Here is a 15,643-nt window from a genome sequence, read left to right as displayed (position 1 = left end):
GACACACATTCTGTAGTCCACAATGTCACTGCTGGGGTCATTGTTGCGATACCACAGGAAGCGGAGGAAGTTTCTGTGATCCTCCCTCAACACGAAGCAGTGGAACATGTGCTGGATATCAGCAGTGATGGCCACGGGTTCTTTCCTGAACCTCATGAGTACCCCCAGCAGGCTGTTGTTGAGATCAGGGCCTGTGAGGAGTACATCATTGAGGGAGACTCCTTCGAATGGTGCACTTGAGTCGAACACCACACGGATCTGGTCTGGCTTTTTAGGGTGATAAGAGTCCAAATGAAGGGAGGTACCAGCATTCTAGACCTTCCTGGAGTGGTGGAGCTACCACTGCATGGTCGTTGAGGAGCATTTTCTGCACAAACTCTAGGAAGTGCTCCTTCATCTGAGGCCGCTTTTCTAGAGTACAACGGAGTGAGGTGAGATGACTAAGCGTACTCCCTATTGTTAGGCAGCCGTCGTCTGGGTGTCTGGAAGGGCATCGGCGCGACCCAGCTGTTGGAGCTGTCTTGGCAGATCTTAATGTCCATGATCTGAAGGAATCTCGTGTCGTTGATCGAAGGTGCAAGTTTGTGATCGCTAGTGGTGCGACAGAAGATTGACTGACCCAGGTTCTCTGCAGTAAGTATCAGTGAGTTGTCTTGCAAGTTTGGCTCGTCGAGGATCTGCTGCTATGCTCCGTAACTGAGCTTCTCCTTCAGTCTAACCTGATTGTTGCATGGGCTGAGGTAGGTTGGACAACCATTTTCCAAGATGGATGTATTGAACGAGCTCACCTGAGATGGTTTGTGGGCACCTCTTAGACACACATCGCAGATGACAACCCAACCTAGGTCTAGCTTCTGGGCAAATGAAGCATCGTCTGGACCGTTAATTTGGTTCCTGACTTTATGTACTCTCAAGACATCTCTGCCTAAGAGGAGAAGTATGTCTGCGTCAGGGTCCAGAGGTGGGATCTGCGATGCGTATCAGATGATTGTGGTGGCGAGCTGTGTTTTGGAGTGGGGATTTCTAAGTGGTTGTTAGGGACTAGGTTACATTTGATGAGTGTTGGAAGTCGGAGACTCATCTTCTCATCGACTGACTCCACAACGTAACCACAGGCCCTCCTGCCTGCTGTCTCTTAGTCCCGCACACACCTTGACTTTGAAAATGTCAAAGAACTCTGATCTTGCTAGAGACCGATTGCTTTGTTCATCCAGTTTAGCGTACATCCTTTTGGAATCATCACGACGTCCTTTGGGGAACACATTAACGAGGCATATCTTGGAGGATGCTCTCGAGCTCATTCCTTCTCTACACACCTTGGTGCACTTAGATGTGATCTCCTGATTGGCCGGTCCTCTTCCTCCCCGCCATGCTCTGAAGAGGAAGGGGATGAGCTTAACTTCCATGGAGCTGGGCCGGGATGGAGTGCTGAGAGGTCCCGGTCGCCAACGCATTTGTTGCTTTTCCCCGTTTCCTTACAGTTCTTGGCGAGAGGATTTGTGGAAGAGCAGCACTGAAAACACACAGAGTTCTCTTTGAGGAACTGTTTGTGGTCTTCCAGGGACTCTCTGAAACCTCTACACCTCGTTAACTTCTCTGGGATATGTGGGACGCTAACGTCCCACTTGGCCAAAAGCCAGTAAAAATGCAGAGCGCCAAATTCAAATAAATTACTATAAATATCAAACTTTCATGAAATCACACATGAAAGACACCAAATTAAAGCTACACTTGTTGTGAATCCAGCCAACCTGTCTGATTTAAAAAAAGGATTTACGGCGAAAGCACACCAAACAATTATGTTAGGTCAGTACATAGCCACAGAAAAACACAGCCATTTTTCCAGCCAAAGAGAGGAGTAACAAAAAGCAGAAATAGAGATAAAATGAATCACTAACCTTTGATGATCTTCATCAGATGACACTCATAGGACTTCATGTTACACAATAAATGTATGTTTTGTTCAGTAAAGTTCATATTTATATCCAAAAATCTGAGTTTAGGCGGGACGCTACTGTCTCACTTGGCCAAAAGCCAGAGAAAATGCAGAGCGCCATATTCAAATAAATTACAATAAAAATCAAACTTTCATTAAATCACACATGAAAGATACCAAATTAAAGCTACACTGGTTGTGAATCCAGCCAACATGTCAGAATTCAAATAGGCTTTTCGGCGAAAGCAAACGATGCTATTATCTGAGGATAGCACCATAGTAAACAGAGAGAGAAGCATATTTCAACCCTGCAGATGCGACCCAAAACGCAGAAATAAAAATATAATTCATGCCTTACCTTTGACGAGCTTCTGTTGTTGGCACTCCAATATGTCCCATAAACATCACAAATGGTCCTTTTCTTCAATTAATTCCGTCGATATATATCCAAAATGTCCATTTATTTGGCGCGTTTGATCCAGAAAAACACCGGTTCCAAATTGTGAAACGTGACTACAAAATATCTCAAAAGTTACCTGTAAACTTTGCCAAAACATTTCAAACTACTTTTGTAATACAACTTTAGGTATTTTTTAACGTAAATAATCGATAAAATTGAAGACGGGAGGATCTGTGTTCAATACAGGATTCAAACAAACTGTAGCTAGCCTTCTGGTCATGCGCCTCTAACAAACAGGACACAACAAGTGACCCTGATTCAAAATGGCCGTACTTCTTCATTACACAAAGGAAAAACCCTCACCCAATTACTAAAGACTGTTGACATCCAGTGGAAGCGGTAGGAACTGCAAGAAGGTCAATTAGAAATCTGTATTCCCAATGAAAATCCATTGAAAAGAGAGTGACCTCAAAAAAAAAAATTCTGAATGGTTTATCCTCGGGGTTTAGCCTGCTAAATAAGTTTTGTTATACTCACAGACATGATTCAAACAGTTTTAGAAACGTCAGAGTGTTTTCTATCGAAATATAGTAACAATATGCATATCTTATCTTCTGGGGATGAGTAGCTGGCAGTTGAATTTGGGTATGCTTTTCATCCAAACGTGAAAATGCTGCCCCCTATCCTAGAGAAGTTAACGGATGGAGCTTGTTGTGGATGGGGCAGTGCTTATTCAAATCCACTTGTTTCTTCTTATCCCCTGTGTTTTCAGTGGAAGACACTGTCTTGTGGACAGATATCGTCTTCCTATGTCTGTCTTGCTTGTCTCTTCTGACAGGTGCCGCATGGGAGGAGAAGAGGTTAAAGCTGGGGTCTGTCCTGACTTTGGCTTCTCTACGGATAACATTGGCGAACACCCAGAATGAAGGGAAGGTGATGTTGTTTTCTAGCTTGAATTTTGAGCTTCTCTACAATCGGGCTCACCCCTCTGGATGTGTCCTGGTACGATAGGCCAGGTAGGTAGCCATCTTGCTTTGCAGCTTCAAGCTCCAATAGTAGATCTCTAAGGTCACAGATTCTCTGGGGTTCTTTATTTGTCACCTTGGGGAAGTTATCCAACATGGCAGAGAGAGCCCTTTCAATGGCTTCGGGTGAGCCGTAGCTTTCCTCAAGTCTCTCTCAGAGCATCATCAACGCAGGTGGAGGATGTCTGACATGGACTGCCTTTATCCTGCGTGCCTGCTCAGAGGACTCTGCGCCAAGCCATTTGATGAGCAGGACAAGCTCCTCTCCCGCTGAAAGGCCTAACTCTTGTCGTGGTAATTTCCTGTATTACTCAATGATGAGAGACCCAACCACACACAAGTCAGAGTTATATTATAAATTCCATCTTTAATAATATATGAGCTTCACCATAGCCCTTTTTGACTCTCAGATCAATTCAGTGTCTATAAATGAATTCTCTGAGAGTGTCTACAAAACAATTCTTAGTATCATTTATAGCCAAGATACACACCTCTCAACTTACAAAGAACCTTTTACTTGAAAGAGGAGTATCCCATAGCTAGATAGCATTAGCTATAAATTATCATTCAGTTTGGTCTCCTAAGACGAGGTTTCAATCTCATGCTTGGTACCAAAACATTACCTCATCCAATGGCATATATCAATTGTCAATTCTACACTGCTCAAAAAAATAAAGGGAACACTTAATCAACACAATGTAACTCCAAGTCAATCACACTTCTGTGAAATCAAACTGTCCACTTAGGAAGCAACACTGATTGACAATAAATTTAACATGCTGTTGTGCAAATGGAATAGACAAAAGGTGGAAATTATAGGCAATTAGCAAGACACCCCCAATAAAGGTGTGGTTCTGCAGGTGGTGACCACAGACCACTTCTCAGTTCCTATGCTTCCTGGCTGATGTTTTGGTCACTTTTGAATGCTGGCGGTGCTTTCACTCTAGTGGTAGCATGAGACGGAGTCTACAACCCACACAAGTGGCTCAGGTAGTGCAGCTCATCCAGGATGGCACATCAATGCGAGCTGTGGCAAGAAGGTTTGCTGTGTCTGTCAGCGTAGTGTCCAGAGCATGGAGGCGCTACCAGGAGACAGGCCAATACATCAGGAGACGTGGAGGAGGCCGTAGGAGGGCAACAACCCAGCAGCAGGACCTAAAAATATATGAATGAGTGATGGCCGAACGGCATAGGCAAGATGCAGTAGATGGTATAGAGTACAGTATATACATATGAGATGAGTATTGTAGAGTATGTAAACATTATATAAAGTGGCATTGTTTAAAGTGGCTAGTGATACATTTATTACATACATTTTTCCATTATTAAAGTGGCTAGAGTTGAGTCAGTATGTTGGCAGCAGCCACTCAATGTTAGTGATGGCTGTTTAACAGTCTGATGGCCTTGAGATAGAAGCTGTTTTTCAGTCTCTCGGTGCCTGCTTTGATGCACCTGTACTGACCTTGCCTTCTGGATGATAGCAGGGTGAACAGGCAGTGGCTCGGGTGGTTGTTGTCCTTGATGATCTTTTTGACCTTCCTGTGACATCGGGTGGTGTAGGTGTCCTGGAGGGCAGGTAGTTTACCCCCGGTGAGGCGTTGTGCAGACCTCACTACCCTCTGGAGAGCCTTACGGTTGTGGGCAGGGCAGTTGCCGTACCAGGCGGTGATACAGCCCGACAGGATGCTCTCGATTGTGCATCTGTAAAAGTTTGTGAGTGTTTTTGGTAACAAGCCCGAATTTCTTCAGCCTCCTGCGGTTAAAGAGGCGCTGTTGCGCCTTCTTCACCACGCTGTCTGTGTGGGTGGACCATTTCAGTTTGTCCGTGATGTGTACGCAGAGGAACTTAAAACTTTCCACCCTCTCCACTACTGTCCCGTCGATGTGGATAGGGGGCTGCTCCCTCTGCTGTTTCCTGAAGTCCACAATCATCTCCTTTGTTTTGCTGACATTGAGTGTGAGGTTATTTTCCTGACACCACAACCGAGGGCCCTCACCTCCTCCCTGTAGGCCGTCTCGTCGTTGTTGGTAATCAAGCCTACCACTGTAGTGTCGTCTGCAAACTTGATGATTGAGTTGGGGGCGTGCATGGCCACGCAGTCGTGGGTGAACAGGGAGTACAGGAGAGGGCTCAGAACGCACCCTTGTGGGGCCCCAGTGTTGAGGATCAGCGAGGTGGAGATGTTGTTACCTACCCTCACCACCTGGGGGCGGCCCGTCAGGAAGTACAGGACCCAGTTGCACAGGGCGGGGTTGAGACCCAGGGTCTTGAGCTTGGAGGGTACTATGGTGTTAAATGCTGAGCTGTAGTCGATGAACAGCATTCTTACATAGATATTCTTCTTGTCCAGATGTGTTAGGGCAGTGTGCAGTGTGATTGCGATTGCGTCGTCTGTGAACCTATTGAGGCGGTAAGCAAATTGGAGTGGGTCTAGGGTGTCAGGTAGGGTGGAGGTGATATGGTCCTTGACTAGTTTCTCAAAGCACTTCATGATGATGGAAGTGAGTGGTACGGGGCGGTAGTCATTTTGCTCAGTTACCTTAGCTTTCTTGGGAACAGGAACAATTGTGGCCCTCTTGAAGCATGTGGGAACAGCAGACTGGGATAAGGATTGATTGAATATGTTCGTAAACACACCAGCCAGCTGGTCTGCGCATGCTCGGAGGACGCGGCTAGGGATGCCGTCTGGGCCTGTATTGTCCTCAAAGCGAGCAAAGAAGTTGTTTAGTCTGTCTGGGAGCAAGACATCGTGGTCCGCGACGGGGCTGGTTTTTCTTTTGTAGTCCGTGATTGACTGTAGACCCTGCCACATACCTCTCGTGTCTGAGCCGTTGAATTGCGACTCTACTTTGTCTCTATACTGGCGCTTAGCTTGTTTGATTGCCTTGCGGAGGGAATAGCTACACTGTTTGTATTTGGTCATGTTTCCGATCACCTTGCCCTGATTAAAAGCAGTGGTTCGCGCTTTCAGTTTTGCGTGAATGCTGCCATCAATCCACGGTTTCTGGTTGGGGAATGTTTTAATAGACGCTGTGGGTAAAACATCACCGATGCACTTGCTAATAAACTCGCTAATCGAATCAGCGTATTCATCAATGTTGTTGTTCGACGCTATGCGGAACATATCCCAGTCCATGTGATCGAAGCAATCTTGAAGCGTGGAATCCGATTGGTCGGACCAGCGTTGAACAGAGCGCGGGTGCTTCCTGTTTTAGTTTCTGTCTATAGGCTGGAACAACAAAATGGAGTCGTGGTCAGCTTTTCCGAAAGGAGGGCGGGGCATGGCCTTATATGCGTCGCGGAAGTTAGAATAACAATGATCCAGGGTTTTGCCAGCCCGGGTCGCGCAATCGATATGCTGATTGAATTTAGGGAGCCTTTTTTTAAGATTAGCCTTGTTAAAATATGGAGAATTGAAAGAAGGAAGATGTGGGAGTTTAAAAATATATATATTATTATTATTATGTAGTATTATTTGTGAGTGTAGTGTTAGATGGTAGGGTATTTGTTGTGTTTTTTATTTGTTTTCAAATTATATTTTGAAGATGTAATTTTTTTAGCGAAGTGTAAGGGAGTTAAATAAAGTATTCATACCACTCCAGTAGGTGGCGGTAATGCAACATTTATTGGATGCCAACCGCGGTCATATCTCATCGAAGAAGAAAAGATGGCGGAGCATACCTTACACCACAATAATTATTTTACAAGAGACGTTGAGAAAAACGACGGATCTGTCTTGAAAATCAAACAGTGCTTTAAAGGAGACGTCGGTTGTGTGGTGTGGGATGCAGCAATTGTCCTGTCAAAATATTTAGAAACTAAACCGTTGTATGACCCTTGCTCGGGCGTGAACATGTGGGCTAGCAAAAACATTCTAGAGTTAGGAGCAGGAACAGGAGTAGTGGGCCTTATGGCAGCATCTTTGGGGTGAGTAACGTTAAGTAGCTACTAAATGTTATTGTGAGCCTTTTATCTATATGAATAGTTGACTAACTATTTGCTTCGCTTCTAACTAAAGTAAACTATCTAACATTAGTTAGCTCGCTAACGTTTCTGTCTAGCTGAACTGTATAGCTACGTTAGTAACCTATCGAATGGTCTGAAATTACATTGGTACAGAACTGATTGATGAAATTATTTTAATCATAAAGAACATATTGTCTTCCTCCCTCTCTCTTTCTGTCCTGTAGAGCTCAGGTTACTGTGACAGACCTCGAGGACCTGCAGTCTCTACTCCAAGTCAATATCCAAGACAACCAGGAACTTGTCAGCAGTGGATCCATCGAAGCCAAGGTACTAAAATGGTCTGTACTGTACTTATCCCAGTACTTGTTAGTTAATATAGATTGTATTTCCTAAGACAAGGCAAACTACAACCATAGTCATCACAGTAGGCTATAATGTGTAAGCAAACCATGGCTTTTCTATAGATGGGCCATGTAATCTAGCCTAGTTCATGTCTCAAATGTGGAATTCTCTTATCTTTAAAGGGGTGAAAATGTATCAGAGTTTCTACCACACCCACATTTTATCCTGATGGCGGACTGCATTTATTATGAACAGGTGTTGTACTTTATCATTTACTGTTGTGATACTGAATTTGTGCAATTTTAATATTTGGGGGTACTAACCTAGGCTCAGTTTTTGTTGGACTTGCTTTTTGTTGCTTGATCACCTATACAACTGCCCAACACATTTAGTAATATCAAATCAAATGTATTTATACAGCCCTTCTTACATCGGCTGATATCTCAGTGCTGTACAGAAACCCAGCCTAAAACCCCAAACCGCAAGCAATGCAGGTGTAGAAGCACGGTGGCTAGGAAAAACTTCCTAGAAAGGCCAAAACCTAGGAAGAAACCTAGAGAGGAACCAGGCTATGAGGGGTGGCCAGTCCTCTTCTGGCTGTGCCGGGTGGAGATTATAACAAAACATGGCCAATATGTTCAAATGTTCATAAATGACCAGCATGGTCAAATAATAATAATCACTATTGTGGGATGAGTTACTTTGAGTTCAATACATGGGTGAAAAATAACTTTGTTTTTTACTGTCTGTTGTACTTAGTCCGTGAAGCCACTGGTGGAAACCCTGAAGCACCTGGTTGGACCAGAGACCACCATCATATGCTGCTATGAGCAACGCACAGTGGGTGTCAACCCCAAAGTGGAGAAACAATTTTTTGAGGTGAGAATTCTGTCAGTTCTTGTTATCATATATACTGTTGTGTAAGGAAATGTAGTTAGCTGTTATATGTAAACTTTTCATTTCTTCTGTGGAGTTCTTAGGAACATCTTCCTCTTCAATGACGTGCTGTTCCTCTGTTCTGTTATCCAATCAGTTGCTTCTACAAGACTTCCAGTCTGAGGAGATCCCTTTGAACAAGCAGGACCCAGAGTATAACAGTCCTGATATCCGCATCCTTCACATTCGCAGAGCTGTCTGAGTGAATGAGTGAGTGTCTTGTGTGTATGTGGTTGTCAGGGTTGTGGTATACAAATGATTGAATTGCACTCATGTACAGTTCACATGGGAATTTAAATGGAATGGACCCCAGGGGAGAGCACTAATGTTGAAAGAACTCATTTGAAAATCCTTTATCGATATATCCATGTTGTCACAGTACGGACTATACGTTTTACCAGACTGTGATACTCATTGCACCATGATTCTAAAACAAATCCCAGTTAATTAGAGGTAGACTCCACGATATGACAAAGTAAACAGCATAGTGGATCAATTTCCGCAGCAGCAAAGAGTGTTGAAGCGTGAGGCTAAACTTCTCATCTGTTTTGGTCCCGTACAGCGAGACGCAAACTCATATACACATGCAGATACTGTGTGTGACTGTGGGAGCGAAGTCTTGCATCTCGCTTATCGCAATATATGTGGTGCTGAACTTGGCAACGTCATTTCGCTGGGTCTACCTTTGAAAAGGAAAAGAAAACATTCTCCTTCAGAACATGTTTTTCTCATTGCAGTATTTAAATGTTGGAACACATTTGTGGGATGATTAAGTTAATTTTTAATAAAAGTTCATGAAATATAATTTTAGCTAATTAAAGTATGTCAAATACACTGACTATACTAAGTTGTGTCAAGTTGGCTGGATGTCATTTGGGTGGTGGACCACTCTTAATACACAGGAAATTGTTGAGCATGAAAAACCCAGGAGCATTGCAGTTCTTGACAAAAAACGGTTCGCCTGGCACGTACTACCATATCCTGTTCAAAGGCACTTACATATTTTGTCTTGCCCATTCACCATCTGAATGGCACACATACACAATCCATGTCTCAATGCTTAAGTTCTTTAACCTGTCTCCCTCCCCTTCATCTACACTGATTTAACAAGTGACATCCTGGTCAGTCTGGATTCACCTGGTCAGTCTGTCATGGAAAGAGCAGGCGTTCTTAATGTTTTGTATACTCAGTGTATATCATGTTCAGGAGCAGAGTGCTAGTGTGTAGATAATAGTCTTCAGAAAGTATTCATACCCCTTGACTTATTCCACATTTTGTAGTTACAGCCTAAATTAACTTTTTTTCTCACCAGTCCCCACACTATCCCATAATGACAAAGTGAAAACATGTTTGTAGAAACATTAACATTTATTGTAAATTATATACAGATCTAATTTACATAAGTATTCACACCCCTGAATCAATACATGCTAGAATCACCTTTGACAGTGATTACAGCTGTGAGTCTCTTTCTGGGTAAGTCTCTAAGAGCTTTGCACACCTGGATTGTACAACATTTCACACACAAAAATATTTAAGCTCTGTCAAGTTGGATCATTGCAGGACAGCCATTTTCATGTCATCAATTTTTTTAAATCTGATTTATAACTAACGAGGCCACTCAGGAACATTCAATGTCGTTTTGGTAAGCAACTCCAGTGTGTATTTAGTCTCTGTTTTGGGTTATTGTCCTGCTGAAAGGTGAATTAGTCTCCCAGTGTCTGTTAGAAAGCAGACAACCAGGTTTTTCTCTAGGATTTTGCCTGTGCTCTGCTCTGTTTCTTTTATCCTAAAAAACTCCCTAGTCCTTGCCGATTACAAGCCTACCCATAACATGATGCAGCCATTTTTCTGTACAGGCTTCCTTTTCACTCTGTCAATTAGATTACTATTGTGGAGTAACTATAATGTTGATTCATCCTCAGTTTTCTCCTGTCACAGCCATTAAACTCTAACTTTTAAAGTCACCAATGGCCTCGTGGTGAGGGCTGTTTTCCTTCCTCTCTGGCAACTGAGTTAGGAAGGAAGTCTATCTTTACGGTGACTGGGTGTATTGATATACCATCCGAAGTGTAATGAATAATTTCACCATGCTCAAAGGAATATTCAATGTCTGCTTTTTAAAATGTTTACCCATCTACCAATAGGTTCCCTTCTTTGCGAGGCATTGAAAAACCTCCCTGGTCTTCGTGGTTGAATCTGTTCGAAATTCATTGCTTTACAGAGGGACCTTACAGTGATCTGTATGTGTTGGGTAGAGAGATGAGGTAGTCATTCAAACATGTTAAACACTTATTGCACACAGTCCATGCAACTTATTATGTGACTTTAAAGTACATTTTTACTCCTGAAATGATTTACACTTGTCATAAAAGGGGTTGAATACTTATTGACTCAAGACATTTCAGATTATTTTTTTAATTAATTTGTTTAAAAAATAATGAACATAATTCCACTTTGGCATTATGGGGTATTGTGTCACTGGCCTACACACAATCTCAACTTAATCCATTTTAAATTCAGGCTGTAACACAAAGGGGTGTGAATACTTTCTGAAGGCACTGTAGATAGCAGACAATCACTATTCTCTGCGATGCACTGAGTTATTTGTTCAGTGTGTGCGCCCTGTCCAGACCTTACACATTGGTGCACAGCATGGAGCACTGAATGTTAAATCACACTGGCTCTGAGCAATACCCTGTTCGTTCTATTGTGCATGATTTTATTTAACCAGGCAAGTCCGTTAACCGGCCTAACCCGGACGACGCTGGGCCAATTGTGTGCCACCCTATGGGACTCCCAAACACTGCAGATTGATACAGCCTGGAATCGAATCAGGGTCTGTAGGGATGCCTCTAGCACTGCGATGCAGTGCCTTAGACCGCTGTGCCACTCGGAAGCCCACTGGACTCCATGCAAACCGCTAGCTGCAGAACAGGCCTGGTGGATGGGAATGGTTCTAGCTATGTCCTTTCAGGTGACCTGCTTCTAGAATTGGCACCCACTGCCTTTCATATGCCTCAAATGGATGGGTTCACTAAACCAGTGTTTCCCAACTCTGGTCATCAAGTACTCCCAACAGCACACATGTTTTGTTGTAGCCCCGGACAAAAACACCCGATTCAACTTGATGATTAGTTGCCAAGTAGAATCAGGTGTTCTTGTCTGAGGCCACAACAAAAATATGTAGTGTTGGGGGTAATCGAGCACATGACCCTCAGATGAGGCCCAGGATGATTTCCAAAGAAATTACCAGTCACTTCCATTTCTGAGCACTAGGGGGCAATATTTGCTCACAATGGGGAACAGCAAGTTGTGCTGCTAAACATGGAAAGGTAACATTTCTAAATGTAGATGTTACATATAAGCTAAAGTAGACATTCACCATAATTAATACAATGAGCCACCAAATAATTTACCATGTTACATGTCATAGTTATTCTATACTCCATACTGTAGTTCAATGTTCATGCATCACCAAGTAGATCGAGCATATAGCCAGCTTCCCTGAATGGCCCTCCATGCAGGGGGAATTCCTCACCAAGCCCCAGATTAGTAGGAAGATTCTCTTTTTCAAGCATAAACCATGAAGCACGCCGCCACTCCCACAGGCATGCGTGGGCCCCCTTGCAGCCTTTCATGCAGATCTCTGTTTACATAGTGGGGCTGTAGTGTTGTTGGTTGGCAGGTCTGCCTCCAATGCCCTCTCTTCAGCTATATGGAGAGACTCAATGACATTTACTAACAAGCAAGTCGGGGTTAATCTCCATGTTAAGTGTTTGCTGACTAATGACTTTGTAAAATTTGTATTTATTTGTTATATAAATAAAATTTGGCAGATTCATTAATGATGATTAATAGGGATAGTAATCAAACTATACCAGTCATTGTCTGGGTTCAATCAAGTGATCCACTTAGTAGGTTTTTCACTGCTATCTTAAAACCTGCTTAACTGACCATCTGTGATGTATACTATTCACTCCCCTGAGTTTGGCCTTGTTTGTTAAAGTAGGACATTTTGTATTAAAAAACTTCTCAGATTTAAAAAGGATTGAAATCTAAAGTGAATACCAAGAGATTTGTTTTAAATCTAAAGCGGTCGGACAGAGAATTAATACATTCTCAATCCAATTTTGAATGACTAAACAGTGGATTTATCATTGTCACAGTTGTAAACATATTATAATTGTTTCATTCACACCTGCACTGTTGAGGTCTCGGTGCTTAAGAATCACTGTACACTGCAACTACATGTGCATGTGACTAAATAAAAAAAATGTAACCAAATCAGAATACACACGCCTCCCTTTCCTATCAAAAAGACTCGAGAGACAAAAAAAAGTGGTGAACCTTTTACAAATACACACACTGTACATTCTAAAATGTCCTAGTCACAAACACACACAGGAGACAGATGAAAGTGTGCATGTTAGTTGAATGAATCACAGACCACCACCCCCACCCTCAAATCCCTTCAAGGCCTTCTTGGCTGATAATACATAGCCTCTAAGTCCTTCCACTCAACAGGAAAAGGCAGGAGGAATGTGGCAATTGCACAGAGATTAATTGCCATTTGTTGCCTTTGCTATAAATAACCAAAACAGATCATTTGAGAATTACTGCTAGTGGCTCTCTTTTCTCCCGCTGTATGCTGTCCAAGTGCCACTGGACTGTAAGGATCAAAGTAGTAGGGCTTCCTATTCAACCCCTCTTCTCCTTGGCCAGGATATGTTTAGCATAATTACTTGACACAGAGCAGGTATTGAGTGTCATCCTCCTCCCCTCTGGGTGGTGATGACAGGGCATGACAGGACAGAGGGATGAAGGGGAAGTCCAGTACATGATATCATTGAGCAGCATTTCAGATTGTCCCTCTCTCCTCTCCCTTGCAATTTCTCCTGCTATAAAATGTTAAAGCTTCCGTTCTCTTAAAATGTATCCTCGTTTTGTTTATTTAGGCTAGCACTACAGGATAATATAGTAAGAAGGCTTTCACTGAAATGAGAACAGCTGCCATGACCAGAGGAGCTCTGAGATTGCTGCATTCTGATGATGAACTTATCTTTTTGAACCTGAGTGTTTCATTTGATAGTTATACTGTATGTGTGACCTGTCCAGTGTATATGAGCATCCTTTTCTTTTTTTAAAATGGTATAACATTTTTGACAAGCAGAAATATCACTGCTTAAAAAAAACTATAAGGACTGCTGGTGGCCAATATTTAGGAAATACTTTTAGTATTCAGAGGCAATTTGGAGCATACTCAATGTGGAGCATACTTCTGTAAACCTGCATACACATTGTTACTGTGAGATACAACTTCCAAATAACACTTCCTCTGTATTTCACAGTTCTGTGAAAAGGGAAAACATTAAGTCATAATGATGATGATCATGTGATGGGGCTACTGTTTCCAGTCTTGCATGTAGGTCATCATTCTCATGTTATGGAGTGCTCTGTAAAGGTGCTAGCCATTCTGGAGCACATTCCCAAACCTCTGCATAAATTCCACAGACAGCGAGAGAGAGAGAGAGAGAGAGAGAGACTGCTGCATCACAGCCTAGTGACACAGAAGAGCCTTTGTGTCATCCTCATCAAGCTGCTGCCAATTCATCCCAGCCAGGAGACGTTGTCGCCACATTTTCTTGACTGCTTAAGAATAGAAATCAGATTGAGATGATTAAAAATAGACTGGTACCAGTAGTGTAAAAGTGGGGCTCCTCTGATACAGTGGAGGCTGGTGGGAGGAGCTATAGGAGGACAGGCTCATTGTAATGGCTGGAATGGAATTAATGGAACGGTATCAAACATATGTAAACCCCATGTTTGAATCCGTTCCATTGATTCCATTCCAGACATAACAATGAGCCCGTCCTCCTATAGCTCTTCCCATCAGCCTCCACTGCTCTGATATGACAAAATCCCTCCCGAAAGACCTCCTCCCTCCCCATTGTCTGTTTTTACAGACCCAGCGCTCTGATTTCAGACTGGCAGGCCCATGTACACAAAAGCTCAAAATGTTCTAAATAGAGCATAACATTTTATTGTGATGTTTTGTATTTGCGGTGTCCCGGTCTTGGATAAGAAGGCACAGATGGCTGATTATTTTCAAAGGTCAGTTCTAAGAAAGGAGTGTACAGTGCCAATGGAGCATAGCCCAATTCTAGAGATTGAATGGATAGAGCAACGGCTGTAAAACTAGCTGGTGGAGCCACAGTGCTGACTCTACACCCCTCCCTGCATGCGGACGGAGGGTGGCGTTAAGACAGCTGTGCTGCAGCTGAGAGGGGACTCCAACACTATGTGAATATTGTGAACACTAGCCCTCCCCATTCCACTGCTATCAGCACTATGGTGCTTCAGTCCCTGTCTGTACCCATTGCACGCAAACATAATATACTCATGCTGCTATAGTACAGCAGGCAGTGGAGATTATGAAGCGTATCTGTACAATGGAGATGGCAATTACCGCAAGAGTAATATAGAAATAGATTATTACATCATATAGATATAGTGAGATTAGAGTGACTGTATGTTTGTCATCATTAAGATGTGTGATGGCCTTACCACTAGGGGAGGGCTGCTGGGGAGGTGGGGCATGTCACTACCTCTCCCCAGTCTGAGGGAGTGGCACTCTGGGGTTTCTTCAGGGAGTCAGGGGCTGTTGTATAGTGGGGGAAAGGGGATACCTAGTCAGTTGCACAACTGAATGCATTCAACTGAAATGTGTCTTCCGCATTTAACCCAACCCCTCTGAATCAGAGCGGTGCGGGGGGCTGCCTTAATCGACGTCCACGTCATCACCCGGGGAGCAGTTGTTGTTGGGGGTTCACTTCACAGATTTTTCCCACCTTGATGGCTCTGGGATTCGAACCAGCAACCTTTCGGTTACTGGCCCAACACTCTTAACAGCTAGGCTGCCTGCACGTTGTCAGTCTGAACCCTGATACTACTCCAATTCAGTGGGGGAAAAATACCCAATACTTGAGTAAAAGTAAAGATACCTTAATAGAAAATTACTCAAGTAAAAGTGAAAG

The 15,643-nt window shown here is 43.2% G+C and overlaps 1 protein-coding gene across 4 annotated transcripts; it reads left to right on the top strand.

The window, feature by feature from the left end:
* The first annotated feature begins 3,141 nt into the window (after positions 1–3,141).
* On the top strand, positions 3,142–9,453 carry vcpkmt (valosin containing protein lysine (K) methyltransferase). 4 transcript variants are annotated; one of them, XM_071366009.1, is made up of 5 exons: positions 3,142–3,269; positions 7,553–7,666; positions 7,853–7,925; positions 8,430–8,549; positions 8,704–9,453. In XM_071366009.1, exons 1-5 carry the CDS (start codon positions 3,259–3,261, stop codon positions 8,806–8,808), a joined length of 423 nt encoding a protein of 140 aa, XP_071222110.1. In that variant the 5' UTR covers positions 3,142–3,258; the 3' UTR covers positions 8,809–9,453. The 4 variants fall into 4 exon arrangements, with proteins under 4 accessions (XP_071222110.1, XP_071222107.1, XP_071222109.1 ...); XM_071366006.1 differs by lacking the exon at positions 3,142–3,269 and adding an exon at positions 6,972–7,289; XM_071366008.1 differs by lacking the exon at positions 3,142–3,269 and adding an exon at positions 6,974–7,289 and having other exon boundaries at positions 8,651–9,453.
* Positions 9,454–15,643: the final 6,190 nt, after the last annotated feature.

The sequence above is a fragment of the Salvelinus alpinus genome, chromosome 25, assembly GCF_045679555.1.
Source record: "Salvelinus alpinus chromosome 25, SLU_Salpinus.1, whole genome shotgun sequence".
NCBI lineage: Eukaryota > Metazoa > Chordata > Actinopteri > Salmoniformes > Salmonidae > Salvelinus > Salvelinus alpinus.
This window is presented reverse-complemented; position numbering and strand designations above follow the sequence as displayed.

Coding starts and splice junctions, on each gene's coding strand:
- vcpkmt (XM_071366006.1), top strand. CDS start 7,030: ATGGCGGAGCATACCTTACACCACAATAATTATTTTACAAGAGACGTT. Junction 7,290..7,552: donor CTTATGGCAGCATCTTTGGG/GTGAGTAACGTT, acceptor TCTGTCCTGTAG/AGCTCAGGTTACTGTGACAG. Junction 7,926..8,429: donor ACTGCATTTATTATGAACAG/GTGTTGTACTTT, acceptor TGTTGTACTTAG/TCCGTGAAGCCACTGGTGGA.